This window comes from Cyprinodon tularosa, unplaced genomic scaffold (genome assembly GCF_016077235.1).
Source record: "Cyprinodon tularosa strain WSP-4 unplaced genomic scaffold, ASM1607723v1 ctg1058, whole genome shotgun sequence".
NCBI classification, from domain to species: Eukaryota; Metazoa; Chordata; class Actinopteri; order Cyprinodontiformes; family Cyprinodontidae; genus Cyprinodon; species Cyprinodon tularosa.
This window is the reverse complement of record NW_024037847.1, coordinates 41,854-65,000: the sequence shown is the minus strand read 5'-3', so window position 1 is coordinate 65,000 and position 23,147 is coordinate 41,854. Positions and strand designations below refer to the sequence as shown.

At 46.3% G+C, this 23,147-nt stretch overlaps 1 protein-coding gene across 11 annotated transcripts in view; it reads left to right on the top strand.

Moving 5' to 3' along the window:
* The window catches only part of LOC119784034 (receptor-type tyrosine-protein phosphatase mu-like), a 175,520-nt gene that overhangs the window by 132,206 nt on the left and 20,167 nt on the right, over positions 1-23,147 (top strand). For 6 of the 11 annotated variants that reach the window (XM_038285926.1, XM_038285893.1, XM_038285887.1 and 3 more), the window contains 7 exons: positions 769-885; positions 957-1,319; positions 1,602-1,751; positions 1,929-2,102; positions 2,308-2,439; positions 18,065-18,190; positions 18,781-18,944. In XM_038285926.1, coding sequence (XP_038141854.1) covers positions 769-885; positions 957-1,319; positions 1,602-1,751; positions 1,929-2,102; positions 2,308-2,439; positions 18,065-18,190; positions 18,781-18,944 — 1,226 coding nt within the window. The remainder of the gene's footprint in view (positions 1-768; positions 886-956; positions 1,320-1,601; positions 1,752-1,928; positions 2,103-2,307; positions 2,440-18,064; positions 18,191-18,780; positions 18,945-23,147) is intronic. The other 5 variants (XM_038285918.1, XM_038285958.1, XM_038285966.1 and 2 more) reach the window with 1 other exon arrangement.

Below are 23,147 nucleotides of genomic sequence, written 5' to 3'. Positions count from 1 at the left end.
AACTGACCCGCTCAGAACCTCCTCCTGGTTCTGGATCACTGACCCGCTCAGAACCTCCTCCTGGTTCTGGATAACTGACCCGCTCAGAACCTCCTCCTGGTTCTGGATAACTGACCCGCTCAGAACCTCCTCCTGGTTCTGGATAACTGACCCGCTCAGAACCTCCTCCTGGTTCTGGATCACGGACCCGCTCAGAACCTCCTCCTGGTTCTGGATAACTGACCCGCTCAGAACCTCCTCCTGGTTCTGGATAACTGACCCGCTCAGAACCTCCTCCTGGTTCTGGATCACTGACCCGCTCAGAACCTCCTCCTGGTTCTGGATAACTGACCCGCTCAGAACCTCCTCCTGGTTCTGGATCACTGACCCGCTCAGAACCTCCTGCTGGTTCTGGATCACTGACCCGCTCAGAACCTCCTCCTGGTTCTGGATCACTGACCCGCTCAGAACCTCCTCCTGGTTCTGTCGGGTTTGGGTCGGAGTTCAGTTCCTCCTGAAATTGGAGGATTAAACCTGAGATCAGAGCGGCTCTCATTACCCACAATGCACCTGGTCTCTGCCGCGGCTCGCTGGTGGCGCCGCACAGGGGGATTCTGGGAGATAGGAGGCGGATTACCCGTCTCTGTGTTTCCCATCACTCTCTGATGCAGAGCTGATCCGTCTGCGCACACCTGGGTGGTTGTCATGGTGACTCAGGCTGGGTATTGGCGGTGAGGGGGCGGGGCTTCCATCAGCATGTGTGATGTGGTTAAATGTGTGTGTGAGCAGGTGAAGTGCTGTAAGTACTGGCCTGATGACACCGAGATCTACGGCGACATGAAGGTGACGCTGATCGAGACCCAGCTGCTGTCGGAGTACGTGATCCGGACATTCGCAGTGGAGAAGGTGAGCGCCGCCAGGAGGAGGAGGAGGAGGAGGAGGACAGTCAGACCCTGACCTGTGCTCTGCTCCTCCAGAGGGGCGTGGCCGAGATCAGGGAGATCCGTCAGTTCCACTTCACCGGCTGGCCCGACCACGGCGTCCCGCTTCACGCCACCGGACTCCTGGGCTTCATCCGTTGTGTCAAGGCCAAGACTCCGCCCACCGCCGGCCCCACCGTGGTCCACTGCAGGTCTGCCCCCTCTGACCAGGGGTTGGTTGGATTCGCTGCCTTACCTGACCCAGGTGTGTGTTTGTTCTGCAGCGCGGGGGCGGGGCGGACGGGCTGCTTCATCGTCATCGACATCATGCTGGACATGGCGGACAGAGAAGGCGTGGTCGACATCTACAACTGTGTGAGAGAGCTGAGAGCGCGGCGGGTCAACATGGTCCAAACGGAGGTACGCACCGTCACACAGAACGCTACCGACAGCAGAACCAATCAGCAGACGGGAAACGACCCCGCCGTGACCCCGACCCTACGGCTGCTCCGCTTCTGATCTCTAAAGGTCCTGATGGAGACCAGCTGACAGGAAGTGACAGGAAGTGACAGCAGGACAAAGTCACGGCCTTCCTCTCACCATTAATGTCATCCCCCCTCTTTTGTGTCGACATCAATCACTCATGATGTGACATTTCAGCCGCCACCGCCGTGCCGTCAGTCACTCTGCCTCTCTCCACAGGAGCAGTACGTCTTCATACATGACGCCATCTTGGAGGCGTGTCTCTGCGGCAACACGGCCGTCCCAGCCAATCAGCTGCGCTCCGTTTACTATGAGATGAACCGACTGGACCCCCAGACCAACTCCTGCCAGATCAAAGAGGAGTTCAGGGTGAGGCGTGGTGCGGGGCGGGGCCGCCACTGTTAGCGTTAGCATAGTGCGCTAACAGCATTAAACATTAAAATATATATATATAAAACAAACTTAGATAGATCTATAGCGCATAGATCCTGCCACCATCACAGATCTATAGATCCCTTCCAGATGTTCTGTGTTCTCACTCCTCAGACCCTCAACATGGTGACGCCCACCCTGCGTGTTGAGGACTGCAGCATCGCCCTGTTGCCTAGAAACCACGAGAAGAACCGCTGCATGGACGTCCTGCCGCCGGACCGCTGCCTGCCCTTCCTCATCACCATCGACGGAGAGAGCTCCAACTACATCAACGCCGCGCTCATGGACGTACGTAGACTGTGAGACGTGGGCCGGGTCACGAGCCCAGCTCCCATGATCCTGAACCAGCGTTCAGGCCTCAGAGAGGATCCTGCTGGATCCGGCTCTGACTGGTTTAGATCTAGGTGTTGTTCCCGTCACTGCGCCACCTGGTGTCAGTGAGGCATGTCACTTCCTTTGGTCTAAACGACCATATTTGGTGTGCGTCTTGCAGAGCTACAAGCAGCCGTCGGCCTTCATCGTTACCCAGCATCCTTTGCCCAACACGGTGAAGGACTTCTGGCGCCTGGTCCTGGACTACCACTGCACCTCCATCGTGATGCTGAACGACGTGGACCCTGCTCAGGTCACTATTTCACGCCACATTAAATAACGATCAGGATAAAATAAAACATCATTTAGAAATAATTTGAGGTCTTTCTGGGCTCGTTCTAAGGTCTCTCTGAGGTCTTTCTGGGCTCGTTCTAAGGTCTCTCTGAGGTCCCTCTGAGGTCTTTCTGAGGTCTCTCTAATGTCTTTCTGAGGTCTATCTGGGGTCTTTCTAAGGTCTCTCTGAGATCTTCCTTAGGTCTATCTGAAGTCTCTGAGGTCTCTCTGAGGTCTTCCTGAGGTCTTTCTAATGTCTCTCTGAGATCTTCCTGAGGTCTCTCTGAGGTCATTCTAAGTTCTTTCTGATGTCTCTCTGAGGTCTTTCTGAGTTCTTTCTGATGTCTTTCTGAGGTCTCTCTGAGGTCTTTCTGAGTTCTTTCTGATGTCTTTCTGAGGTCTCTCTGAGGTCTTTCTGAGTTCTTTCTGAGTTCTTTCTGAGGTCTTTTTGAGGTCTTTATGAGGTCTATCTGAAGTCTCTGAGGTCTTTCTGAGGTCTATATGAGGTCTATCTGAAGTCTCTGAGGTCTTTATGAGGTATTTTTTAAATCTCTCTGAGGTCTTCCTGAGGTCTTTCTGGGGTCTTTCTAAGGTCTCTCTGAGATCTTCCCGAGGTCTCTCTGAGGTCTTTCTGAGTTCTTTCTGAGGTCTCTCTGAGTTCTTTTGGATGTCTTTTTGAGGTCTCTCTGAGGTCTTTCTGAGTTCTTTCTGAGGTCTTTTTGAAATCTCTCTGAGGTCTTCCTGAGGTCTTTCTGGGGTCTTTCTAAGGTCTCTCTGAGATCTTCCTGAGGTCTTTCTGAGGTCTCTCTTAGGTCTTTCTGAGGTCTTTCTGAGGTCTTTCTGAGTTCTTTCTGAGGTCTCTCTGAGGTCTTTCTGAGTTCTTCCTGAGGTCTTTCTGGGGTCTTTCTAAGGTCTCTCTGAGATCTTCCCGAGGTCTCTCTGAGGTCTTTCTGAGTTTTTTCTGATGTCTTTCTGAGGTCTCTCTGAGGTCTTTCTGAGTTCTTTCTGATGTCTTTCTGAGGTCTCTCTGAGGTCTTTCTGAGTTCTTTCTGAGGTCTCTCTGAGGTCTTTCTGAGTTCTTTCTGAGGTCTTTTTGAGGTCTTTATGAGGTCTATCTGAAGTCTCTGAGGTCTTTCTGAGGTCTATATGAGGTCTAACTGAAGTCTCTGAGGTCTTTATGAGGTATTTTTTAAATCTCTCTGAGGTCTTCCTGAGGTCTTTCTGGGGTCTTTCTAAGGTCTCTCTGAGATCTTCCCGAGGTCTCTCTGAGGTCTTTCTGAGTTCTTTCTGAGGTCTTTTTGAAATCTCTCTGAGGTCTTCCTGAGGTCTTTCTGGGGTCTTTCTAAGGTCTCTCTGAGATCTTCCTGAGGTCTTTCTGAGGTCTCTCTGAGGTCTTTCTGAGTTCTTTCTGAGGTCTCTCTGAGGTCTTTCTGAGTTCTTCCTGAGGTCTTTCTGGGGTCTTTCTAAGGTCTCTCTGAGATCTTCCCGAGGTCTCTCTGAGGTCTTTCTGAGTTCTTTCTGAGGTCTCTCTGAGTTCTTTTGGATGTCTTTTTGAGGTCTCTCTGAGGTCTTTCTGAGGTCTTTCTGAGGTCTCTGAGGTCTTTCTGAGGACTTTATGAGGTCTATCTGAAGTCTCTGAGGTCTCTCTGAGGTCTTTCTGAGTTCTTTCTGAGGTCTCTCTGAGGTCTTTCTGAGTTCTTCCTGAGGTCTTTCTGGGGTCTTTCTAAGGTCTCTCAGATCTTCCCGAGGTCTCTCTGAGGTCTTTCTGAGTTCTTTCTGAGGTCTCTCTGAGTTCTTTTGGATGTCTTTTTGAGGTCTCTCTGAGGTCTTTCTGAGGTCTTTCTGAGGTCTCTGAGGTCTTTCTGAGGACTTTATGAGGTCTATCTGAAGTCTCTGAGGTCTCTCTGAGGTCTTTCTGAGTTCTTTCTGAGGTCTCTCTGAGTTCTTTCTGAGGTCTCACTGAGGTCTTTCTGAGTTCTTTCTGAGGTCTCTCTGAGGTCTTTCTGAGTTCTTTCTGAGGTCTTTTTTGAGGTCTTTATGAGGTCTATCTGAAGTCTCTGAGGTCTTTCTCAGGTCTATATGAGGTCTATCTGAAGTCTCTGAGGTCTTTATGAGGTATTTTTTAAATCTCTCTGAGGTCTTCCTGAGGTCTTTCTGGGGTCTTTCTAAGGTCTCTCTGAGATCTTCCCGAGGTCTCTCTGAGGTCTTTCTGAGTTCTTTCTGAGGTCTCTCTGAGTTCTTTTGGATGTCTTTTTGAGGTCTCTCTGAGGTCTTTCTGAGTTCTTTCTGAGGTCTTTTTGAAATCTCTCTGAGGTCTTCCTGAGGTCTTTCTGGGGTCTTTCTAAGGTCTCTCTGAGATCTTCCTGAGGTCTTTCTGAGGTCTCTCTTAGGTCTTTCTGAGGTCTTTCTGAGGTCTTTCTGAGTTCTTTCTGAGGTCTCTCTGAGGTCTTTCTGAGTTCTTCCTGAGGTCTTTCTGGGGTCTTTCTAAGGTCTCTCTGAGATCTTCCCGAGGTCTCTCTGAGGTCTTTCTGAGTTTTTTCTGATGTCTTTCTGAGGTCTCTCTGAGGTCTTTCTGAGTTCTTTCTGATGTCTTTCTGAGGTCTCTCTGAGGTCTTTCTGAGTTCTTTCTGAGGTCTCTCTGAGGTCTTTCTGAGTTCTTTCTGAGGTCTCTCTGAGGTCTTTCTGAGTTCTTTCTGAGGTCTTTTTGAGGTCTTTATGAGGTCTATCTGAAGTCTCTGAGGTCTTTCTGAGGTCTATATGAGGTCTAACTGAAGTCTCTGAGGTCTTTATGAGGTATTTTTTAAATCTCTCTGAGGTCTTCCTGAGGTCTTTCTGGGGTCTTTCTAAGGTCTCTCTGAGATCTTCCCGAGGTCTCTCTGAGGTCTTTCTGAGTTCTTTCTGAGGTCTTTTTGAAATCTCTCTGAGGTCTTCCTGAGGTCTTTCTGGGGTCTTTCTAAGGTCTCTCTGAGATCTTCCTGAGGTCTTTCTGAGGTCTCTCTGAGGTCTTTCTGAGTTCTTTCTGAGGTCTCTCTGAGGTCTTTCTGAGTTCTTCCTGAGGTCTTTCTGGGGTCTTTCTAAGGTCTCTCTGAGATCTTCCCGAGGTCTCTCTGAGGTCTTTCTGAGTTCTTTCTGAGGTCTCTCTGAGTTCTTTTGGATGTCTTTTTGAGGTCTCTCTGAGGTCTTTCTGAGGTCTTTCTGAGGTCTCTGAGGTCTTTCTGAGGACTTTATGAGGTCTATCTGAAGTCTCTGAGGTCTCTCTGAGGTCTTTCTGAGTTCTTTCTGAGGTCTCTCTGAGGTCTTTCTGAGTTCTTCCTGAGGTCTTTCTGGGGTCTTTCTAAGGTCTCTCTGAGATCTTCCCGAGGTCTCTCTGAGGTCTTTCTGAGTTCTTTCTGAGGTCTCTCTGAGTTCTTTTGGATGTCTTTTTGAGGTCTCTCTGAGGTCTTTCTGAGGTCTTTCTGAGGTCTCTGAGGTCTTTCTGAGGACTTTATGAGGTCTATCTGAAGTCTCTGAGGTCTCTCTGAGGTCTTTCTGAGTTCTTTCTGAGGTCTCTCTGAGTTCTTTCTGAGTTCTTTCTGAGGTCTCACTGAGGTCTTTCTGAGTTCTTTCTGAGGTCTCTCTGAGGTCTTTCTGAGTTCTTTCTGAGGTCTTTTTGAGGTCTTTATGAGGTCTATCTGAAGTCTCTGAGGTCTTTCTCAGGTCTATATGAGGTCTATCTGAAGTCTCTGAGGTCTTTATGAGGTATTTTTTAAATCTCTCTGAGGTCTTCCTGAGGTCTTTCTGGGGTCTTTCTAAGGTCTCTCTGAGATCTTCCCGAGGTCTCTCTGAGGTCTTTCTGAGTTCTTTCTGAGGTCTCTCTGAGTTCTTTTGGATGTCTTTTTGAGGTCTCTCTGAGGTCTTTCTGAGTTCTTTCTGAGGTCTTTTTGAAATCTCTCTGAGGTCTTCCTGAGGTCTTTCTGGGGTCTTTCTAAGGTCTCTCTGAGATCTTCCTGAGGTCTTTCTGAGGTCTCTCTTAGGTCTTTCTTTGGTCTTTCTGAGGTCTTTCTGAGTTCTTTCTGAGGTCTCTCTGAGGTCTTTCTGAGTTCTTCCTGAGGTCTTTCTGGGGTCTTTCTAAGGTCTCTCTGAGATCTTCCCGAGGTCTCTCTGAGGTCTTTCTGAGTTTTTTCTGATGTCTTTCTGAGGTCTCTCTGAGGTCTTTCTGAGTTCTTTCTGATGTCTTTCTGAGGTCTCTCTGAGGTCTTTCTGAGTTCTTTCTGAGGTCTCTCTGAGGTCTTTCTGAGTTCTTTCTGAGGTCTCTGAGGTCTTTCTGAGTTCTTTCTGAGGTCTTTTTGAGGTCTTTATGAGGTCTATCTGAAGTCTCTGAGGTCTTTCTGAGGTCTATATGAGGTCTAACTGAAGTCTCTGAGGTCTTTATGAGGTATTTTTTAAATCTCTCTGAGGTCTTCCTGAGGTCTTTCTGGGGTCTTTCTAAGGTCTCTCTGAGATCTTCCCGAGGTCTCTCTGAGGTCTTTCTGAGTTCTTTCTGAGGTCTTTTTGAAATCTCTCTGAGGTCTTCCTGAGGTCTTTCTGGGGTCTTTCTAAGGTCTCTCTGAGATCTTCCTGAGGTCTTTCTGAGGTCTCTCTGAGGTCTTTCTGAGTTCTTTCTGAGGTCTCTCTGAGGTCTTTCTGAGTTCTTCCTGAGGTCTTTCTGGGGTCTTTCTAAGGTCTCTCTGAGATCTTCCCGAGGTCTCTCTGAGGTCTTTCTGAGTTCTTTCTGAGGTCTCTCTGAGTTCTTTTGGATGTCTTTTTGAGGTCTCTCTGAGGTCTTTCTGAGGTCTTTCTGAGGTCTCTGAGGTCTTTCTGAGGACTTTATGAGGTCTATCTGAAGTCTCTGAGGTCTCTCTGAGGTCTTTCTGAGTTCTTTCTGAGGTCTCTCTGAGGTCTTTCTGAGTTCTTCCTGAGGTCTTTCTGGGGTCTTTCTAAGGTCTCTCTGAGATCTTCCCGAGGTCTCTCTGAGGTCTTTCTGAGTTCTTTCTGAGGTCTCTCTGAGTTCTTTTGGATGTCTTTTTGAGGTCTCTCTGAGGTCTTTCTGAGGTCTTTCTGAGGTCTCTGAGGTCTTTCTGAGGACTTTATGAGGTCTATCTGAAGTCTCTGAGGTCTCTCTGAGGTCTTTCTGAGTTCTTTCTGAGGTCTCTCTGAGTTCTTTCTGAGTTCTTTCTGAGGTCTCACTGAGGTCTTTCTGAGTTCTTTCTGAGGTCTCTCTGAGGTCTTTCTGAGTTCTTTCTGAGGTCTTTTTGAGGTCTTTATGAGGTCTATCTGAAGTCTCTGAGGTCTTTCTCAGGTCTACATGAGGTCTATCTGAAGTCTCTGAGGTCTTTATGAGGTATTTTTTAAATCTCTCTGAGGTCTTCCTGAGGTCTTTCTGGGGTCTTTCTAAGGTCTCTCTGAGATCTTCCCGAGGTCTCTCTGAGGTCTTTCTAAGTTCTTTCTGAGGTCTCTCTGAGTTCTTTTGGATGTCTTTTTGAGGTCTCTCTGAGGTCTTTCTGAGGTCTTTCTGAGGTCTTTCTGAGTTCTTTCTGAGGTCTCTCTGAGGTCTTTCTGAGTTCTTCCTGAGGGTCTTTCTGGGGTCTTTCTAAGGTCTCTCTGAGATCTTCCCGAGGTCTCTCTGAGGTCTTTCTGAGTTTTTTCTGATGTCTTTCTGAGGTCTCTCTGAGGTCTTTCTGAGTTCTTTCTGATGTCTTTCTGAGGTCTCTCTGAGGTCTTTCTGAGTTCTTTCTGAGGTCTCTCTGAGGTCTTTCTGAGTTCTTTCTGAGGTCTCTCTGAGGTCTTTCTGAGTTCTTTCTGAGGTCTTTTTGAGGTCTTTATGAGGTCTATCTGAAGTCTCTGAGGTCTTTCTGAGGTCTATATGAGGTCTAACTGAAGTCTCTGAGGTCTTTATGAGGTATTTTTTAAATCTCTCTGAGGTCTTCCTGAGGTCTTTCTGGGGTCTTTCTAAGGTCTCTCTGAGATCTTCCCGAGGTCTCTCTGAGGTCTTTCTGAGTTCTTTCTGAGGTCTTTTTGAAATCTCTCTGAGGTCTTCCTGAGGTCTTTCTGGGGTCTTTCTAAGGTCTCTCTGAGATCTTCCTGAGGTCTTTCTGAGGTCTCTCTGAGGTCTTTCTGAGTTCTTTCTGAGGTCTCTCTGAGGTCTTTCTGAGTTCTTCCTGAGGTCTTTCTGGGGTCTTTCTAAGGTCTCTCTGAGATCTTCCCGAGGTCTCTCTGAGGTCTTTCTGAGTTCTTTCTGAGGTCTCTCTGAGTTCTTTTGGATGTCTTTTTGAGGTCTCTCTGAGGTCTTTCTGAGGTCTTTCTGAGGTCTCTGAGGTCTTTCTGAGGACTTTATGAGGTCTATCTGAAGTCTCTGAGGTCTCTCTGAGGTCTTTCTGAGTTCTTTCTGAGGTCTCTCTGAGGTCTTTCTGAGTTCTTCCTGAGGTCTTTCTGGGGTCTTTCTAAGGTCTCTCTGAGATCTTCCCGAGGTCTCTCTGAGGTCTTTCTGAGTTCTTTCTGAGGTCTCTCTGAGTTCTTTTGGATGTCTTTTTGAGGTCTCTCTGAGGTCTTTCTGAGGTCTTTCTGAGGTCTCTGAGGTCTTTCTGAGGACTTTATGAGGTCTATCTGAAGTCTCTGAGGTCTCTCTGAGGTCTTTCTGAGTTCTTTCTGAGGTCTCTCTGAGTTCTTTCTGAGTTCTTTCTGAGGTCTCACTGAGGTCTTTCTGAGTTCTTTCTGAGGTCTCTCTGAGGTCTTTCTGAGTTCTTTCTGAGTTCTTTCTGAGGTCTCACTGAGGTCTTTCTGAGTTCTTTCTGAGGTCTCTCTGAGGTCTTTCTGAGTTCTTTCTGAGGTCTTTTTGAGGTCTTTATGAGGTCTATCTGAAGTCTCTGAGGTCTTTCTCAGGTCTACATGAGGTCTATCTGAAGTCTCTGAGGTCTTTATGAGGTATTTTTTAAATCTCTCTGAGGTCTTCCTGAGGTCTTTCTGGGGTCTTTCTAAGGTCTCTCTGAGATCTTCCCGAGGTCTCTCTGAGGTCTTTCTAAGTTCTTTCTGAGGTCTCTCTGAGTTCTTTTGGATGTCTTTTTGAGGTCTCTCTGAGGTCTTTCTGAGGTCTTTCTGAGGTCTTTCTGAGTTCTTTCTGAGGTCTCTCTGAGGTCTTTCTGAGTTCTTCCTGAGGTCTTTCTGGGGTCTTTCTAAGGTCTCTCTGAGATCTTCCCGAGGTCTCTCTGAGGTCTTTCTGAGTTTTTTCTGATGTCTTTCTGAGGTCTCTCTGAGGTCTTTCTGAGTTCTTTCTGATGTCTTTCTGAGGTCTCTCTGAGGTCTTTCTGAGTTCTTTCTGAGGTCTCTCTGAGGTCTTTCTGAGTTCTTTCTGAGGTCTCTCTGAGGTCTTTCTGAGTTCTTTCTGAGGTCTTTTTGAGGTCTTTATGAGGTCTATCTGAAGTCTCTGAGGTCTTTCTGAGGTCTATATGAGGTCTAACTGAAGTCTCTGAGGTCTTTATGAGGTATTTTTTAAATCTCTCTGAGGTCTTCCTGAGGTCTTTCTGGGGTCTTTCTAAGGTCTCTCTGAGATCTTCCCGAGGTCTCTCTGAGGTCTTTCTGAGTTCTTTCTGAGGTCTTTTTGAAATCTCTCTGAGGTCTTCCTGAGGTCTTTCTGGGGTCTTTCTAAGGTCTCTCTGAGATCTTCCTGAGGTCTTTCTGAGGTCTCTCTGAGGTCTTTCTGAGTTCTTTCTGAGGTCTCTCTGAGGTCTTTCTGAGTTCTTCCTGAGGTCTTTCTGGGGTCTTTCTAAGGTCTCTCTGAGATCTTCCCGAGGTCTCTCTGAGGTCTTTCTGAGTTCTTTCTGAGGTCTCTCTGAGTTCTTTTGGATGTCTTTTTGAGGTCTCTCTGAGGTCTTTCTGAGGTCTTTCTGAGGTCTCTGAGGTCTTTCTGAGGACTTTATGAGGTCTATCTGAAGTCTCTGAGGTCTCTCTGAGGTCTTTCTGAGTTCTTTCTGAGGTCTCTCTGAGGTCTTTCTGAGTTCTTCCTGAGGTCTTTCTGGGGTCTTTCTAAGGTCTCTCTGAGATCTTCCCGAGGTCTCTCTGAGGTCTTTCTGAGTTCTTTCTGAGGTCTCTCTGAGTTCTTTTGGATGTCTTTTTGAGGTCTCTCTGAGGTCTTTCTGAGGTCTTTCTGAGGTCTCTGAGGTCTTTCTGAGGACTTTATGAGGTCTATCTGAAGTCTCTGAGGTCTCTCTGAGGTCTTTCTGAGTTCTTTCTGAGGTCTCTCTGAGTTCTTTCTGAGTTCTTTCTGAGGTCTCACTGAGGTCTTTCTGAGTTCTTTCTGAGGTCTCTCTGAGGTCTTTCTGAGTTCTTTCTGAGGTCTTTTTGAGGTCTTTATGAGGTCTATCTGAAGTCTCTGAGGTCTTTCTCAGGTCTATATGAGGTCTATCTGAAGTCTCTGAGGTCTTTATGAGGTATTTTTTAAATCTCTCTGAGGTCTTCCTGAGGTCTTTCTGGGGTCTTTCTAAGGTCTCTCTGAGATCTTCCCGAGGTCTCTCTGAGGTCTTTCTGAGTTCTTTCTGAGGTCTCTCTGAGTTCTTTTGGATGTCTTTTTGAGGTCTCTCTGAGGTCTTTCTGAGTTCTTTCTGAGGTCTTTTTGAAATCTCTCTGAGGTCTTCCTGAGGTCTTTCTGGGGTCTTTCTAAGGTCTCTCTGAGATCTTCCTGAGGTCTTTCTGAGGTCTCTCTTAGGTCTTTCTGAGGTCTTTCTGAGGTCTTTCTGAGTTCTTTCTGAGGTCTCTCTGAGGTCTTTCTGAGTTCTTCCTGAGGTCTTTCTGGGGTCTTTCTAAGGTCTCTCTGAGATCTTCCCGAGGTCTCTCTGAGGTCTTTCTGAGTTTTTTCTGATGTCTTTCTGAGGTCTCTCTGAGGTCTTTCTGAGTTCTTTCTGATGTCTTTCTGAGGTCTCTCTGAGGTCTTTCTGAGTTCTTTCTGAGGTCTCTCTGAGGTCTTTCTGAGTTCTTTCTGAGGTCTCTCTGAGGTCTTTCTGAGGTCTTTTTGAGGTCTTTATGAGGTCTATCTGAAGTCTCTGAGGTCTTTCTGAGGTCTATATGAGGTCTAACTGAAGTCTCTGAGGTCTTTATGAGGTATTTTTTAAATCTCTCTGAGGTCTTCCTGAGGTCTTTCTGGGGTCTTTCTAAGGTCTCTCTGAGATCTTCCCGAGGTCTCTCTGAGGTCTTTCTGAGTTCTTTCTGAGGTCTTTTTGAAATCTCTCTGAGGTCTTCCTGAGGTCTTTCTGGGGTCTTTCTAAGGTCTCTCTGAGATCTTCCTGAGGTCTTTCTGAGGTCTCTCTGAGGTCTTTCTGAGTTCTTTCTGAGGTCTCTCTGAGGTCTTTCTGAGTTCTTCCTGAGGTCTTTCTGGGGTCTTTCTAAGGTCTCTCTGAGATCTTCCCGAGGTCTCTCTGAGGTCTTTCTGAGTTCTTTCTGAGGTCTCTCTGAGTTCTTTTGGATGTCTTTTTGAGGTCTCTCTGAGGTCTTTCTGAGGTCTTTCTGAGGTCTCTGAGGTCTTTCTGAGGACTTTATGAGGTCTATCTGAAGTCTCTGAGGTCTCTCTGAGGTCTTTCTGAGTTCTTTCTGAGGTCTCTCTGAGGTCTTTCTGAGTTCTTCCTGAGGTCTTTCTGGGGTCTTTCTAAGGTCTCTCTGAGATCTTCCCGAGGTCTCTCTGAGGTCTTTCTGAGTTCTTTCTGAGGTCTCTCTGAGTTCTTTTGGATGTCTTTTTGAGGTCTCTCTGAGGTCTTTCTGAGGTCTTTCTGAGGTCTCTGAGGTCTTTCTGAGGACTTTATGAGGTCTATCTGAAGTCTCTGAGGTCTCTCTGAGGTCTTTCTGAGTTCTTTCTGAGGTCTCTCTGAGTTCTTTCTGAGTTCTTTCTGAGGTCTCACTGAGGTCTTTCTGAGTTCTTTCTGAGGTCTCTCTGAGGTCTTTCTGAGTTCTTTCTGAGGTCTTTTTGAGGTCTTTATGAGGTCTATCTGAAGTCTCTGAGGTCTTTCTCAGGTCTACATGAGGTCTATCTGAAGTCTCTGAGGTCTTTATGAGGTATTTTTTAAATCTCTCTGAGGTCTTCCTGAGGTCTTTCTGGGGTCTTTCTAAGGTCTCTCTGAGATCTTCCCGAGGTCTCTCTGAGGTCTTTCTAAGTTCTTTCTGAGGGTCTCTCTGAGTTCTTTTGGATGTCTTTTTGAGGTCTCTCTGAGGTCTTTCTGAGTTCTTTCTGAGGTCTTTTTGAAATCTCTCTGAGGTCTTCCTGAGGTCTTTCTGGGGTCTTTCTAAGGTCTCTCTGAGATCTTCCTGAGGTCTTTCTGAGTTCTTTCTGAGGTCTCTGAGGTCTTTCTGAGGACTTTATGAGGTCTATCTGAAGTCTCTGAGGTCTCTCTGAGGTCTTTCTGAGTTCTTTCTGAGGTCTCTCTGAGGTCTTTCTGAGTTCTTTCTGAGGTCTTTTTGAAGTCTTTATGAGGTCTATCTGAAGTCTGAGGTCTTTCTGAGGTCTATATGAGGTCTATCTGAAGTCTCTGAGGTCTTTATGAGGTATTTTTTAAATCTCTCTGAGGTCTTCCTGAGGTCTTTCTGGGGTCTTTCTAAGGTCTCTCTGAGATCTTTCTGAGGTCTCTCTGAGGTCTTTCTGAGTTCTTTCTGAGGTCTCTCTGAGTTCTTTTGGATGTCTTTTTGAGGTCTCTCTGAGGTCTTTCTGAGTTCTTTCTGAGGTCTCTCTGAGGTCTTTCTGAGTTCTTTCTGAGGTCTCTCTGAGGTCTTTCTGAGTTCTTTCTGAGGTCTTTTTGAGGTCTTTATGAGGTCTATCTGAAGTCTCTGAGGTCTTTCTGAGTTCTTTCCAAGGTCTCTCTGAGGTCTTTCTGAGTTCTTTCTGAGGTCTTTCTGAGGTCTTTATGAGGTCTATCTGAGGTCTTTCTGAGTTCTTTCTGAGGTCTTTCTGAGGTCTTTATGAGGTCTATCTGAGGTCTCTGAGGTCTTTCTGAGTTCTTTCTGAGGTCTCTCTGAGTTCTTTCTGAGGTCTTTCTGAGGTATTTCTGAGTTCTTTCTGAGGTCTTTTTGAGGTCTCTCTGAGGTCTTTCTGAGGTCTTTATGAGGTCTATCTGAAGTCTCTGAGGTCTTTCTTATGTCTCTCTGAGGTCTTTTTGATGTCTTTTTGAGTTCTCTCTGAGGTCTCTCTGAGTTCTCTCTGAGGTCTCTCTGAGTTCTCTCTGAGGTCTCTCTGAGGTCTTTATGAGGTCTATCTGAAGTCTCTGAGGTCTTTCTTATGTCTCTCTGAGGTCTTTTTGATGTCTTTTTGAGTTCTCTCTGAGGTCTCTCTGAGTTCTCTCTGAGGTCTTTCTGAGTTCTTTCTGAGGTCTCTCTGAGTTCTTTTGGATGTCTTTTTGAGGTCTCTCTGAGGTCTTTCTGAGTTCTTTCTGAGGTCTTTTTGAAATCTCTCTGAGGTCTTCCTGAGGTCTTTCTGGGGTCTTTCTAAGGTCTCTCTGAGATCTTCCTGAGGTCTTTCTGAGTTCTTTCTGAGGTCTCTGAGGTCTTTCTGAGGACTTTATGAGGTCTATCTGAAGTCTCTGAGGTCTCTCTGAGGTCTTTCTGAGTTCTTTCTGAGGTCTCTCTGAGGTCTTTCTGAGTTCTTTCTGAGGTCTTTTTGAGGTCTTTATGAGGTCTATCTGAAGTCTGAGGTCTTTCTGAGGTCTATATGAGGTCTATCTGAAGTCTCTGAGGTCTTTATGAGGTATTTTTTAAATCTCTCTGAGGTCTTCCTGAGGTCTTTCTGGGGTCTTTCTAAGGTCTCTCTGAGATCTTCCTGAGGTCTCTCTGAGGTCTTTCTGAGTTCTTTCTGAGGTCTCTCTGAGTTCTTTTGGATGTCTTTTTGAGGTCTCTCTGAGGTCTTTCTGAGTTCTTTCTGAGGTCTCTCTGAGGTCTTTCTGAGTTCTTTCTGAGGTCTCTCTGAGGTCTTTCTGAGTTCTTTCTGAGGTCTCTCTGAGGTCTTTCTGAGTTCTTTCTGAGGTCTTTTTGAGGTCTTTATGAGGTCTATCTGAAGTCTCTGAGGTCTTTCTGAGGTCTATATGAGGTCTAACTGAAGTCTCTGAGGTCTTTATGAGGTATTTTTTAAATCTCTCTGAGGTCTTCCTGAGGTCTTTCTGGGGTCTTTCTAAGGTCTCTCTGAGATCTTCCCGAGGTCTCTCTGAGGTCTTTCTGAGTTCTTTCTGAGGTCTTTTTGAAATCTCTCTGAGGTCTTCCTGAGGTCTTTCTGGGGTCTTTCTAAGGTCTCTCTGAGATCTTCCTGAGGTCTTTCTGAGGTCTCTCTGAGGTCTTTCTGAGTTCTTTCTGAGGTCTCTCTGAGGTCTTTCTGAGTTCTTCCTGAGGTCTTTCTGGGGTCTTTCTAAGGTCTCTCTGAGATCTTCCCGAGGTCTCTCTGAGGTCTTTCTGAGTTCTTTCTGAGGTCTCTCTGAGTTCTTTTGGATGTCTTTTTGAGGTCTCTCTGAGGTCTTTCTGAGGTCCTTTCTGAGGTCTCTGAGGTCTTTCTGAGGACTTTATGAGGTCTATCTGAAGTCTCTGAGGTCTCTCTGAGGTCTTTCTGAGTTCTTTCTGAGGTCTCTCTGAGGTCTTTCTGAGTTCTTCCTGAGGTCTTTCTGGGGTCTTTCTAAGGTCTCTCTGAGATCTTCCCGAGGTCTCTCTGAGGTCTTTCTGAGTTCTTTCTGAGGTCTCTCTGAGTTCTTTTGGATGTCTTTTTGAGGTCTCTCTGAGGTCTTTCTGAGGTCTTTCTGAGGTCTCTGAGGTCTTTCTGAGGACTTTATGAGGTCTATCTGAAGTCTCTGAGGTCTCTCTGAGGTCTTTCTGAGTTCTTTCTGAGGTCTCTCTGAGTTCTTTCTGAGTTCTTTCTGAGGTCTCACTGAGGTCTTTCTGAGTTCTTTCTGAGGTCTCTCTGAGGTCTTTCTGAGTTCTTTCTGAGGTCTTTTTGAGGTCTTTATGAGGTCTATCTGAAGTCTCTGAGGTCTTTCTCAGGTCTATATGAGGTCTATCTGAAGTCTCTGAGGTCTTTATGAGGTATTTTTTAAATCTCTCTGAGGTCTTCCTGAGGTCTTTCTGGGGTCTTTCTAAGGTCTCTCTGAGATCTTCCCGAGGTCTCTCTGAGGTCTTTCTGAGTTCTTTCTGAGGTCTCTCTGAGTTCTTTTGGATGTCTTTTTGAGGTCTCTCTGAGGTCTTTCTGAGTTCTTTCTGAGGTCTTTTTGAAATCTCTCTGAGGTCTTCCTGAGGTCTTTCTGGGGTCTTTCTAAGGTCTCTCTGAGATCTTCCTGAGGTCTTTCTGAGTTCTTTCTGAGGTCTCTGAGGTCTTTCTGAGGACTTTATGAGGTCTATCTGAAGTCTCTGAGGTCTCTCTGAGGTCTTTCTGAGTTCTTTCTGAGGTCTCTCTGAGGTCTTTCTGAGTTCTTTCTGAGGTCTTTTTGAGGTCTTTATGAGGTCTATCTGAAGTCTGAGGTCTTTCTGAGGTCTATATGAGGTCTATCTGAAGTCTCTGAGGTCTTTATGAGGTATTTTTTAAATCTCTCTGAGGTCTTCCTGAGGTCTTTCTGGGGTCTTTCTAAGGTCTCTCTGAGATCTTCCTGAGGTCTCTCTGAGGTCTTTCTGAGTTCTTTCTGAGGTCTCTCTGAGTTCTTTTGGATGTCTTTTTGAGGTCTCTCTGAGGTCTTTCTGAGTTCTTTCTGAGGTCTCTCTGAGGTCTTTCTGAGTTCTTTCTGAGGTCTCTCTGAGGTCTTTCTGAGTTCTTTCTGAGGTCTTTTTGAGGTCTTTATGAGGTCTATCTGAAGTCTCTGAGGTCTTTCTGAGGTCTATATGAGGTCTATCTGAGATCTTCCCGAGGTCTCTCTGAGGTCTTTCTGAGTTCTTTCCAAGGTCTCTCTGAGGTCTTTCTGAGTTCTTTCTGAGGTCTTTCTGAGGTCTTTATGAGGTCTATCTGAGGTCTCTCTGAGGTCTTTCTGAGTTCTTTCTGAGGTCTCTCTGAGTTCTTTCTGAGGTCTCTCTGAGTTCTTTCTGAGGTCTTTCTGAGGTATTTCTGAGTTCTTTCTGAGGTCTTTTTGAGGTCTCTCTGAGGTCTTTCTGAGGTCTTTATGAGGTCTATCTGAAGTCTCTGAGGTCTTTCTTATGTCTCTCTGAGGTCTTTTTGATGTCTTTTTGAGTTCTCTCTGAGGTCTCTCTGAGTTCTCTCTGAGGTCTCTCTGAGTTCTCTCTGAGGTCTCTCTGAGGTCTTTATGAGGTCTATCTGAAGTCTCTGAGGTCTTTCTTATGTCTCTCTGAGGTCTTTTTGATGTCTTTTTGAGTTCTCTCTGAGGTCTCTCTGAGTTCTCTCTGAGGTCTTTCTGAGTTCTTTCTGAGGTCTCTCTGAGTTCTTTTGGATGTCTTTTTGAGGTCTCTCTGAGGTCTTTCTGAGTTCTTTCTGAGGTCTTTTTGAAATCTCTCTGAGGTCTTCCTGAGGTCTTTCTGGGGTCTTTCTAAGGTCTCTCTGAGATCTTCCTGAGGTCTTTCTGAGTTCTTTCTGAGGTCTCTGAGGTCTTTCTGAGGACTTTATGAGGTCTATCTGAAGTCTCTGAGGTCTCTCTGAGGTCTTTCTGAGTTCTTTCTGAGGTCTCTCTGAGGTCTTTCTGAGTTCTTTCTGAGGTATTTTTGAGGTCTTTATGAGGTCTATCTGAAGTCTGAGGTCTTTCTGAGGTCTATATGAGGTCTATCTGAAGTCTCTGAGGTCTTTATGAGGTATTTTTTAAATCTCTCTGAGGTCTTCCTGAGGTCTTTCTGGGGTCTTTCTAAGGTCTCTCTGAGATCTTCCTGAGGTCTCTCTGAGGTCTTTCTGAGTTCTTTCTGAGGTCTCTCTGAGTTCTTTTGGATGTCTTTTTGAGGTCTCTCTGAGGTCTTTCTGAGTTCTTTCTGAGGTCTCTCTGAGGTCTTTCTGAGTTCTTTCTGAGGTCTCTCTGAGGTCTTTCTGAGTTCTTTCTGAGGTCTTTTTGAGGTCTTTATGAGGTCTATCTGAAGTCTCTGAGGTCTTTCTGAGGTCTATATGAGGTCTATCTGAGATCTTCCCGAGGTCTCTCTGAGGTCTTTCTGAGTTCTTTCCAAGGTCTCTCTGAGGTCTTTCTGAGTTCTTTCTGAGGTCTTTCTGAGGTCTTTATGAGGTCTATCTGAGGTCTCTCTGAGGTCTTTCTGAGTTCTTTCTGAGGTCTCTCTGAGTTCTTTCTGAGGTCTTTCTGAGGTATTTCTGAGTTCTTTCTGAGGTCTTTTTGAGGTCTCTCTGAGGTCTTTCTGAGGTCTTTATGAGGTCTATCTGAAGTCTCTGAGGTCTTTCTTATGTCTCTCTGAGGTCTTTTTGATGTCTTTTTGAGTTCTCTCTGAGGTCTCTCTGAGTTCTCTCTGAGGTCTCTCTGAGTTCTCTCTGAGGTCTCTCTGAGGTCTTTATGAGGTCTATCTGAAGTCTCTGAGGTCTTTCTTATGTCTCTCTGAGGTCTTTTTGATGTCTTTTTGAGTTCTCTCTGAGGTCTCTCTGAGTTCTCTCTGAGGTCTCTCTGAGGTCTTTTTGAAATCTCTCTGAGGTCTTTCTTGATGTCTCTGTTTTTCAGCTGTGTCCTCAGTACTGGCCAGAGAACGGCCTCCACCGCCTCGGCTCCCTGCAGGTGGAGTTTGTTTCTGCTGACCTAGAGGAGGACGTCATCAGCCGCATCTTCAGGATCTACAACACAGCCAGGGTGCGTTTGAGCTTACCACCTCCCCCTCCCTGACAGGTGTCCAGCTCCAGAGGAGTTTGTTGAATTCTCAGCCCTCCACACAGTTTATTCTGCAAACGAAGCTTCCTGTTGGTGTTCTGGTGCTGCTGGCAGCCATATATGCTCAGGGGGAGGAGCCAGAAAGGAGTCCCACCTGTATGTCGGAAAGTTTGATAATGATAATGAGGAAGGAAGCGTGTGATTATCAGCAGAGGGGAGAGGTTCTGTTGGATCAGAAGCTGTTTGATCCAAACATCCTCTTTCTGGGCTGTTTCACTAAATTTAGATCAGGCTGTGTTTGATTCGATCATCTTCACCTCCCAGTCAGGCTGAGTTTACACTTCATTTCCTCCCTGTGTCTCATCAAATACCTGAGGTGTTTGATCCAGACCCGCGTCTCCACCCGCCCCCCAGCACTGTGTGTTTTGTTTTAACCCTTTGTCCTCCCTGCCTGCTGGATTCACTGTCAGACGGTCTCTGCCTGTCCAATCTCCCACGTCCCCTACTGTCCCCACTGTCCCCCACGTCCCCCTACCTCTGTCTGATGGCCGTTCTCCTGTCTGTGTCCTCAGCCGCAAGACGGGTTCCGCATGGTGCAGCAATTCCAGTTCCTGGGCTGGCCCATGTACCGCGACACGCCCGTCTCCAAGCTCTCCTTCCTCAAACTGGTCCATCAGGTGGACAAGTGGCAGGACGAGTACGACGGCGGCGAGGGACGCACCGTGGTCCACTGCCTGTAAGGCTGCGTGCAGTACTACACACTACTACACACAGTACTATACAGCACTACAAACTACTACACACAGTACTATACAGCACTACACACTGCTACACACAGTACTATACAGCACTACACACTGCTACACACAGTACTATACAGCACTACACACTACTACACACAGTACTATACAGCACTACACACTGCTACACACAGTACTATACGGCACTACACACTACTACACACAGTAAAACATGGTACTACACACTGCTACACACAGTACTATACGGCACTACACAATGCTACACACAGTACTATACGGCACTACACACTGCTACACACAGTACTATACGGCACTACACACTGCTACACACAGTACTATACGGCACTACACACTACTACACACAGTAAAACATGGTACTACACAATGCTACACAAAGTACTATACGGCACTACACACTGCTACACACAGTACTAAACGGCACTACACACTACTACACACAGTACTAAACGGCACTACACACTACTACACACAGTACTATACAGCACTACACACAGTACTAAACGGCACTACACACAGTACTATACGGCACTACACACTGCTACACACAGTACTATACAGCACTACACACAGTACTAAACGGCACTACACACAGTACTAAACGGCACTACACACTACTACACACAGTACTATACAGCACTACACACTACTACACACAGTACTATACGGCACTACACACTACTACACACAGTACTATACAGCACTACACACAGTACTAAACGGCACTACGCACAGTACTAAACGGCACTACACACTGCTACACACAGTACTATACGGCACTACACACAGTACTAAACGGCACTACACACTGCTACACACAGTACTATACGGCACTACACACTGCTACACACAGTACTATACGGCACTACACACAGTACTAAACGGCACTACACACAGTACTATACGGCACTACACACTGCTACACACAGTACTATACGGCACTACACACAGTACTAAACGGCACTACACACAGTACTAAACGGCACTACACACAGTACTAAACGGCACAACGCACAGTACTAAACGGCACTACACACAGTACTATACGGCACTACACACTACTACACACAGTACTATACGGCACTACACACAGTACTAAACGGCACTACACACAGTACTAAACGGCACTACACACTGCTACACACAGTACTATACGGCACTACAGACTGCTACACACAGTACTATACTGCACTACACACTGCTACACACAGTACTATACGGCACTACACACTGCTACACACAGTACTATACAGCACTACACACTGCTACACACAGTACTATACGGCACTACAGACTGCTACACACAGTACTATACTGCACTACACACTGCTACACACAGTACTATACGGCACTACACACTGCTACACACAGTACTATACAGCACTACACACTGCTACACACAGTACTATACGGCACTACACACTGCTACACACAGTACTATACGGCACTACACACAGTACTAAACGGCACTACACACAGTACTATACGGCACTACACACTGCTACACACAGTACTATACGGCACTACACACAGTACTATACGGCACTACACACAGTACTAAACGGCACTACACACTGCTACACACAGTACTATACGGCACTACACACTGCTACACACAGTACTGTACAGCACTACACACTGCTACACACAGTACTATACAGCACTACACACTACTACACACAGTACTATACGGCACTACACACTGCTACAAACAGTACTATACAGCACTACACACTACTACACACAGTACTATACAGCACTACACACTGCTACACACAGTACTATACATCACTACACACTGCTACACACAGTACTATACAGCACTACACACTACTACACACAGTACTATACAGCACTACACACTACTACACACAGTACTATACGGCACTACACACTGCTACACACAGTACTATACGGCACTACACACAGTACTAAACGGCACTACACACTGCTACACACAGTACTATACGGCACTACACACTGCTACACACACTACTATACGGCACTACACACTGCTACACACAGTACTAAACGGCACTACACACTGCTACACACAGTACTATACGGCACTACACACTGCTACACACAGTACTATACGGCACTACACACTGCTACACACAGTACTATACGGCACTACACACTGCTACACACAGTACTATACGGCACTACACACTACTACACACAGTACTATACGGCACTACACACTGCTACACACAGTACTATACGGCACTACACACTGCTACACACAGTACTATACGGCACTACACACTGCTACACACACTACTATACGGCACTACACACTGCTACACACACTACTATACGGCACTACACACTACTACACACAGTACTATACGGCACTACACACTGCTACACACAGTACTATACGGCACTACACACTGCTACACACAGTACTATACGGCACTACACACTGCTACACACACTACTATACGGCACTACACACTGCTACACACAGTACTATACGGCACTACACTCTGCTACACACAGTACTATACGGCACTACACAATGCTACACACAGTACTATACGGCACTACACTGCTACACACAGTACTATACGACACTACACACTGCTACACACACTACTATACGGCACTACACACTGCTACACACAGTACTATACGGCACTACACACTGCTACACACACTACTATACGGCACTACACACTGCTACACACACTACTATACGGCACTACACACTGCTACACACAGTACTATACGGCACTACACACTGCTACACACACTACTATACGGCACTACACACTGCTACACACACTACTATACGGCACTACACACTGCTACACACAGTACTATACGGCACTACACAATGCTACACACAGTACTATACGGCACTACACACTGCTACACACAGTACTATACGGCACTACACACTGCTACACACAGTACTATACGGCACTACACAATGCTACACACAGTACTATACGGCACTACACACTGCTACACACAGTACTATACGGCACTACACAATGCTACACACACTACTATACGGCACTACACAATGCTACACACAGTACTATACGGTACTACACACTGCTACACACAGTACTATACGGCACTACACACTGCTACACACAGTACTATACGGCACTACACACTACTACACACAGTACTATACGGCACTACACACTGCTACACACAGTACTATACGGCACTACACACTGCTACACACAGTACTATACGGCACTACACACTGCTACACACACTACTATACGGCACTACACACTGCTACACACACTACTATACGGCACTACACACTACTACACACAGTACTATACGGCACTACACACTGCTACACACAGTACTATACGGCACTACACACTGCTACACACAGTACTATACGGCACTACACACTGCTACACACACTACTATACGGCACTACACACTGCTACACACAGTACTATACGGCACTACACACTGCTACACACAGTACTATACGGCACTACACAATGCTACACACAGTACTATACGGCACTACACTGCTACACACAGTACTATACGACACTACACACTGCTACACACACTACTATACGGCACTACACACTGCTACACACAGTACTATACGGCACTACACACTGCTACACACACTACTATACGGCACTACACACTGCTACACACACTACTATACGGCACTACACACTGCTACACACAGTACTATACGGCACTACACAATGCTACACACAGTACTATACGGCACTACACAATGCTACACACAGTACTATACGGTACTACACACTGCTACACACAGTACTATATGGCACTACACACTGCTACACACAGTACTAAACGGCACTACACACAGTACTAAACGGCACTACACACAGTACTATACAGCACTACACAATGCTACACAAAGTACTATACGGCACTACACAATGCTACACACAGTACTATACGGCACTACACACAGTACTAAACGGCACTACACACTGCTACACACAGTACTATACGGCACTACACACTGCTACACACAGTACTATACGGCACTACACACTGCTACACACAGTACTATACGGCACTACACAATGCTACACAAAGTACTATACGGCACTACACAATGCTACACAAAGTACTAAACGGCACTACACAATGCTACACAAAGTACTATACGGCACTACACAATGCTA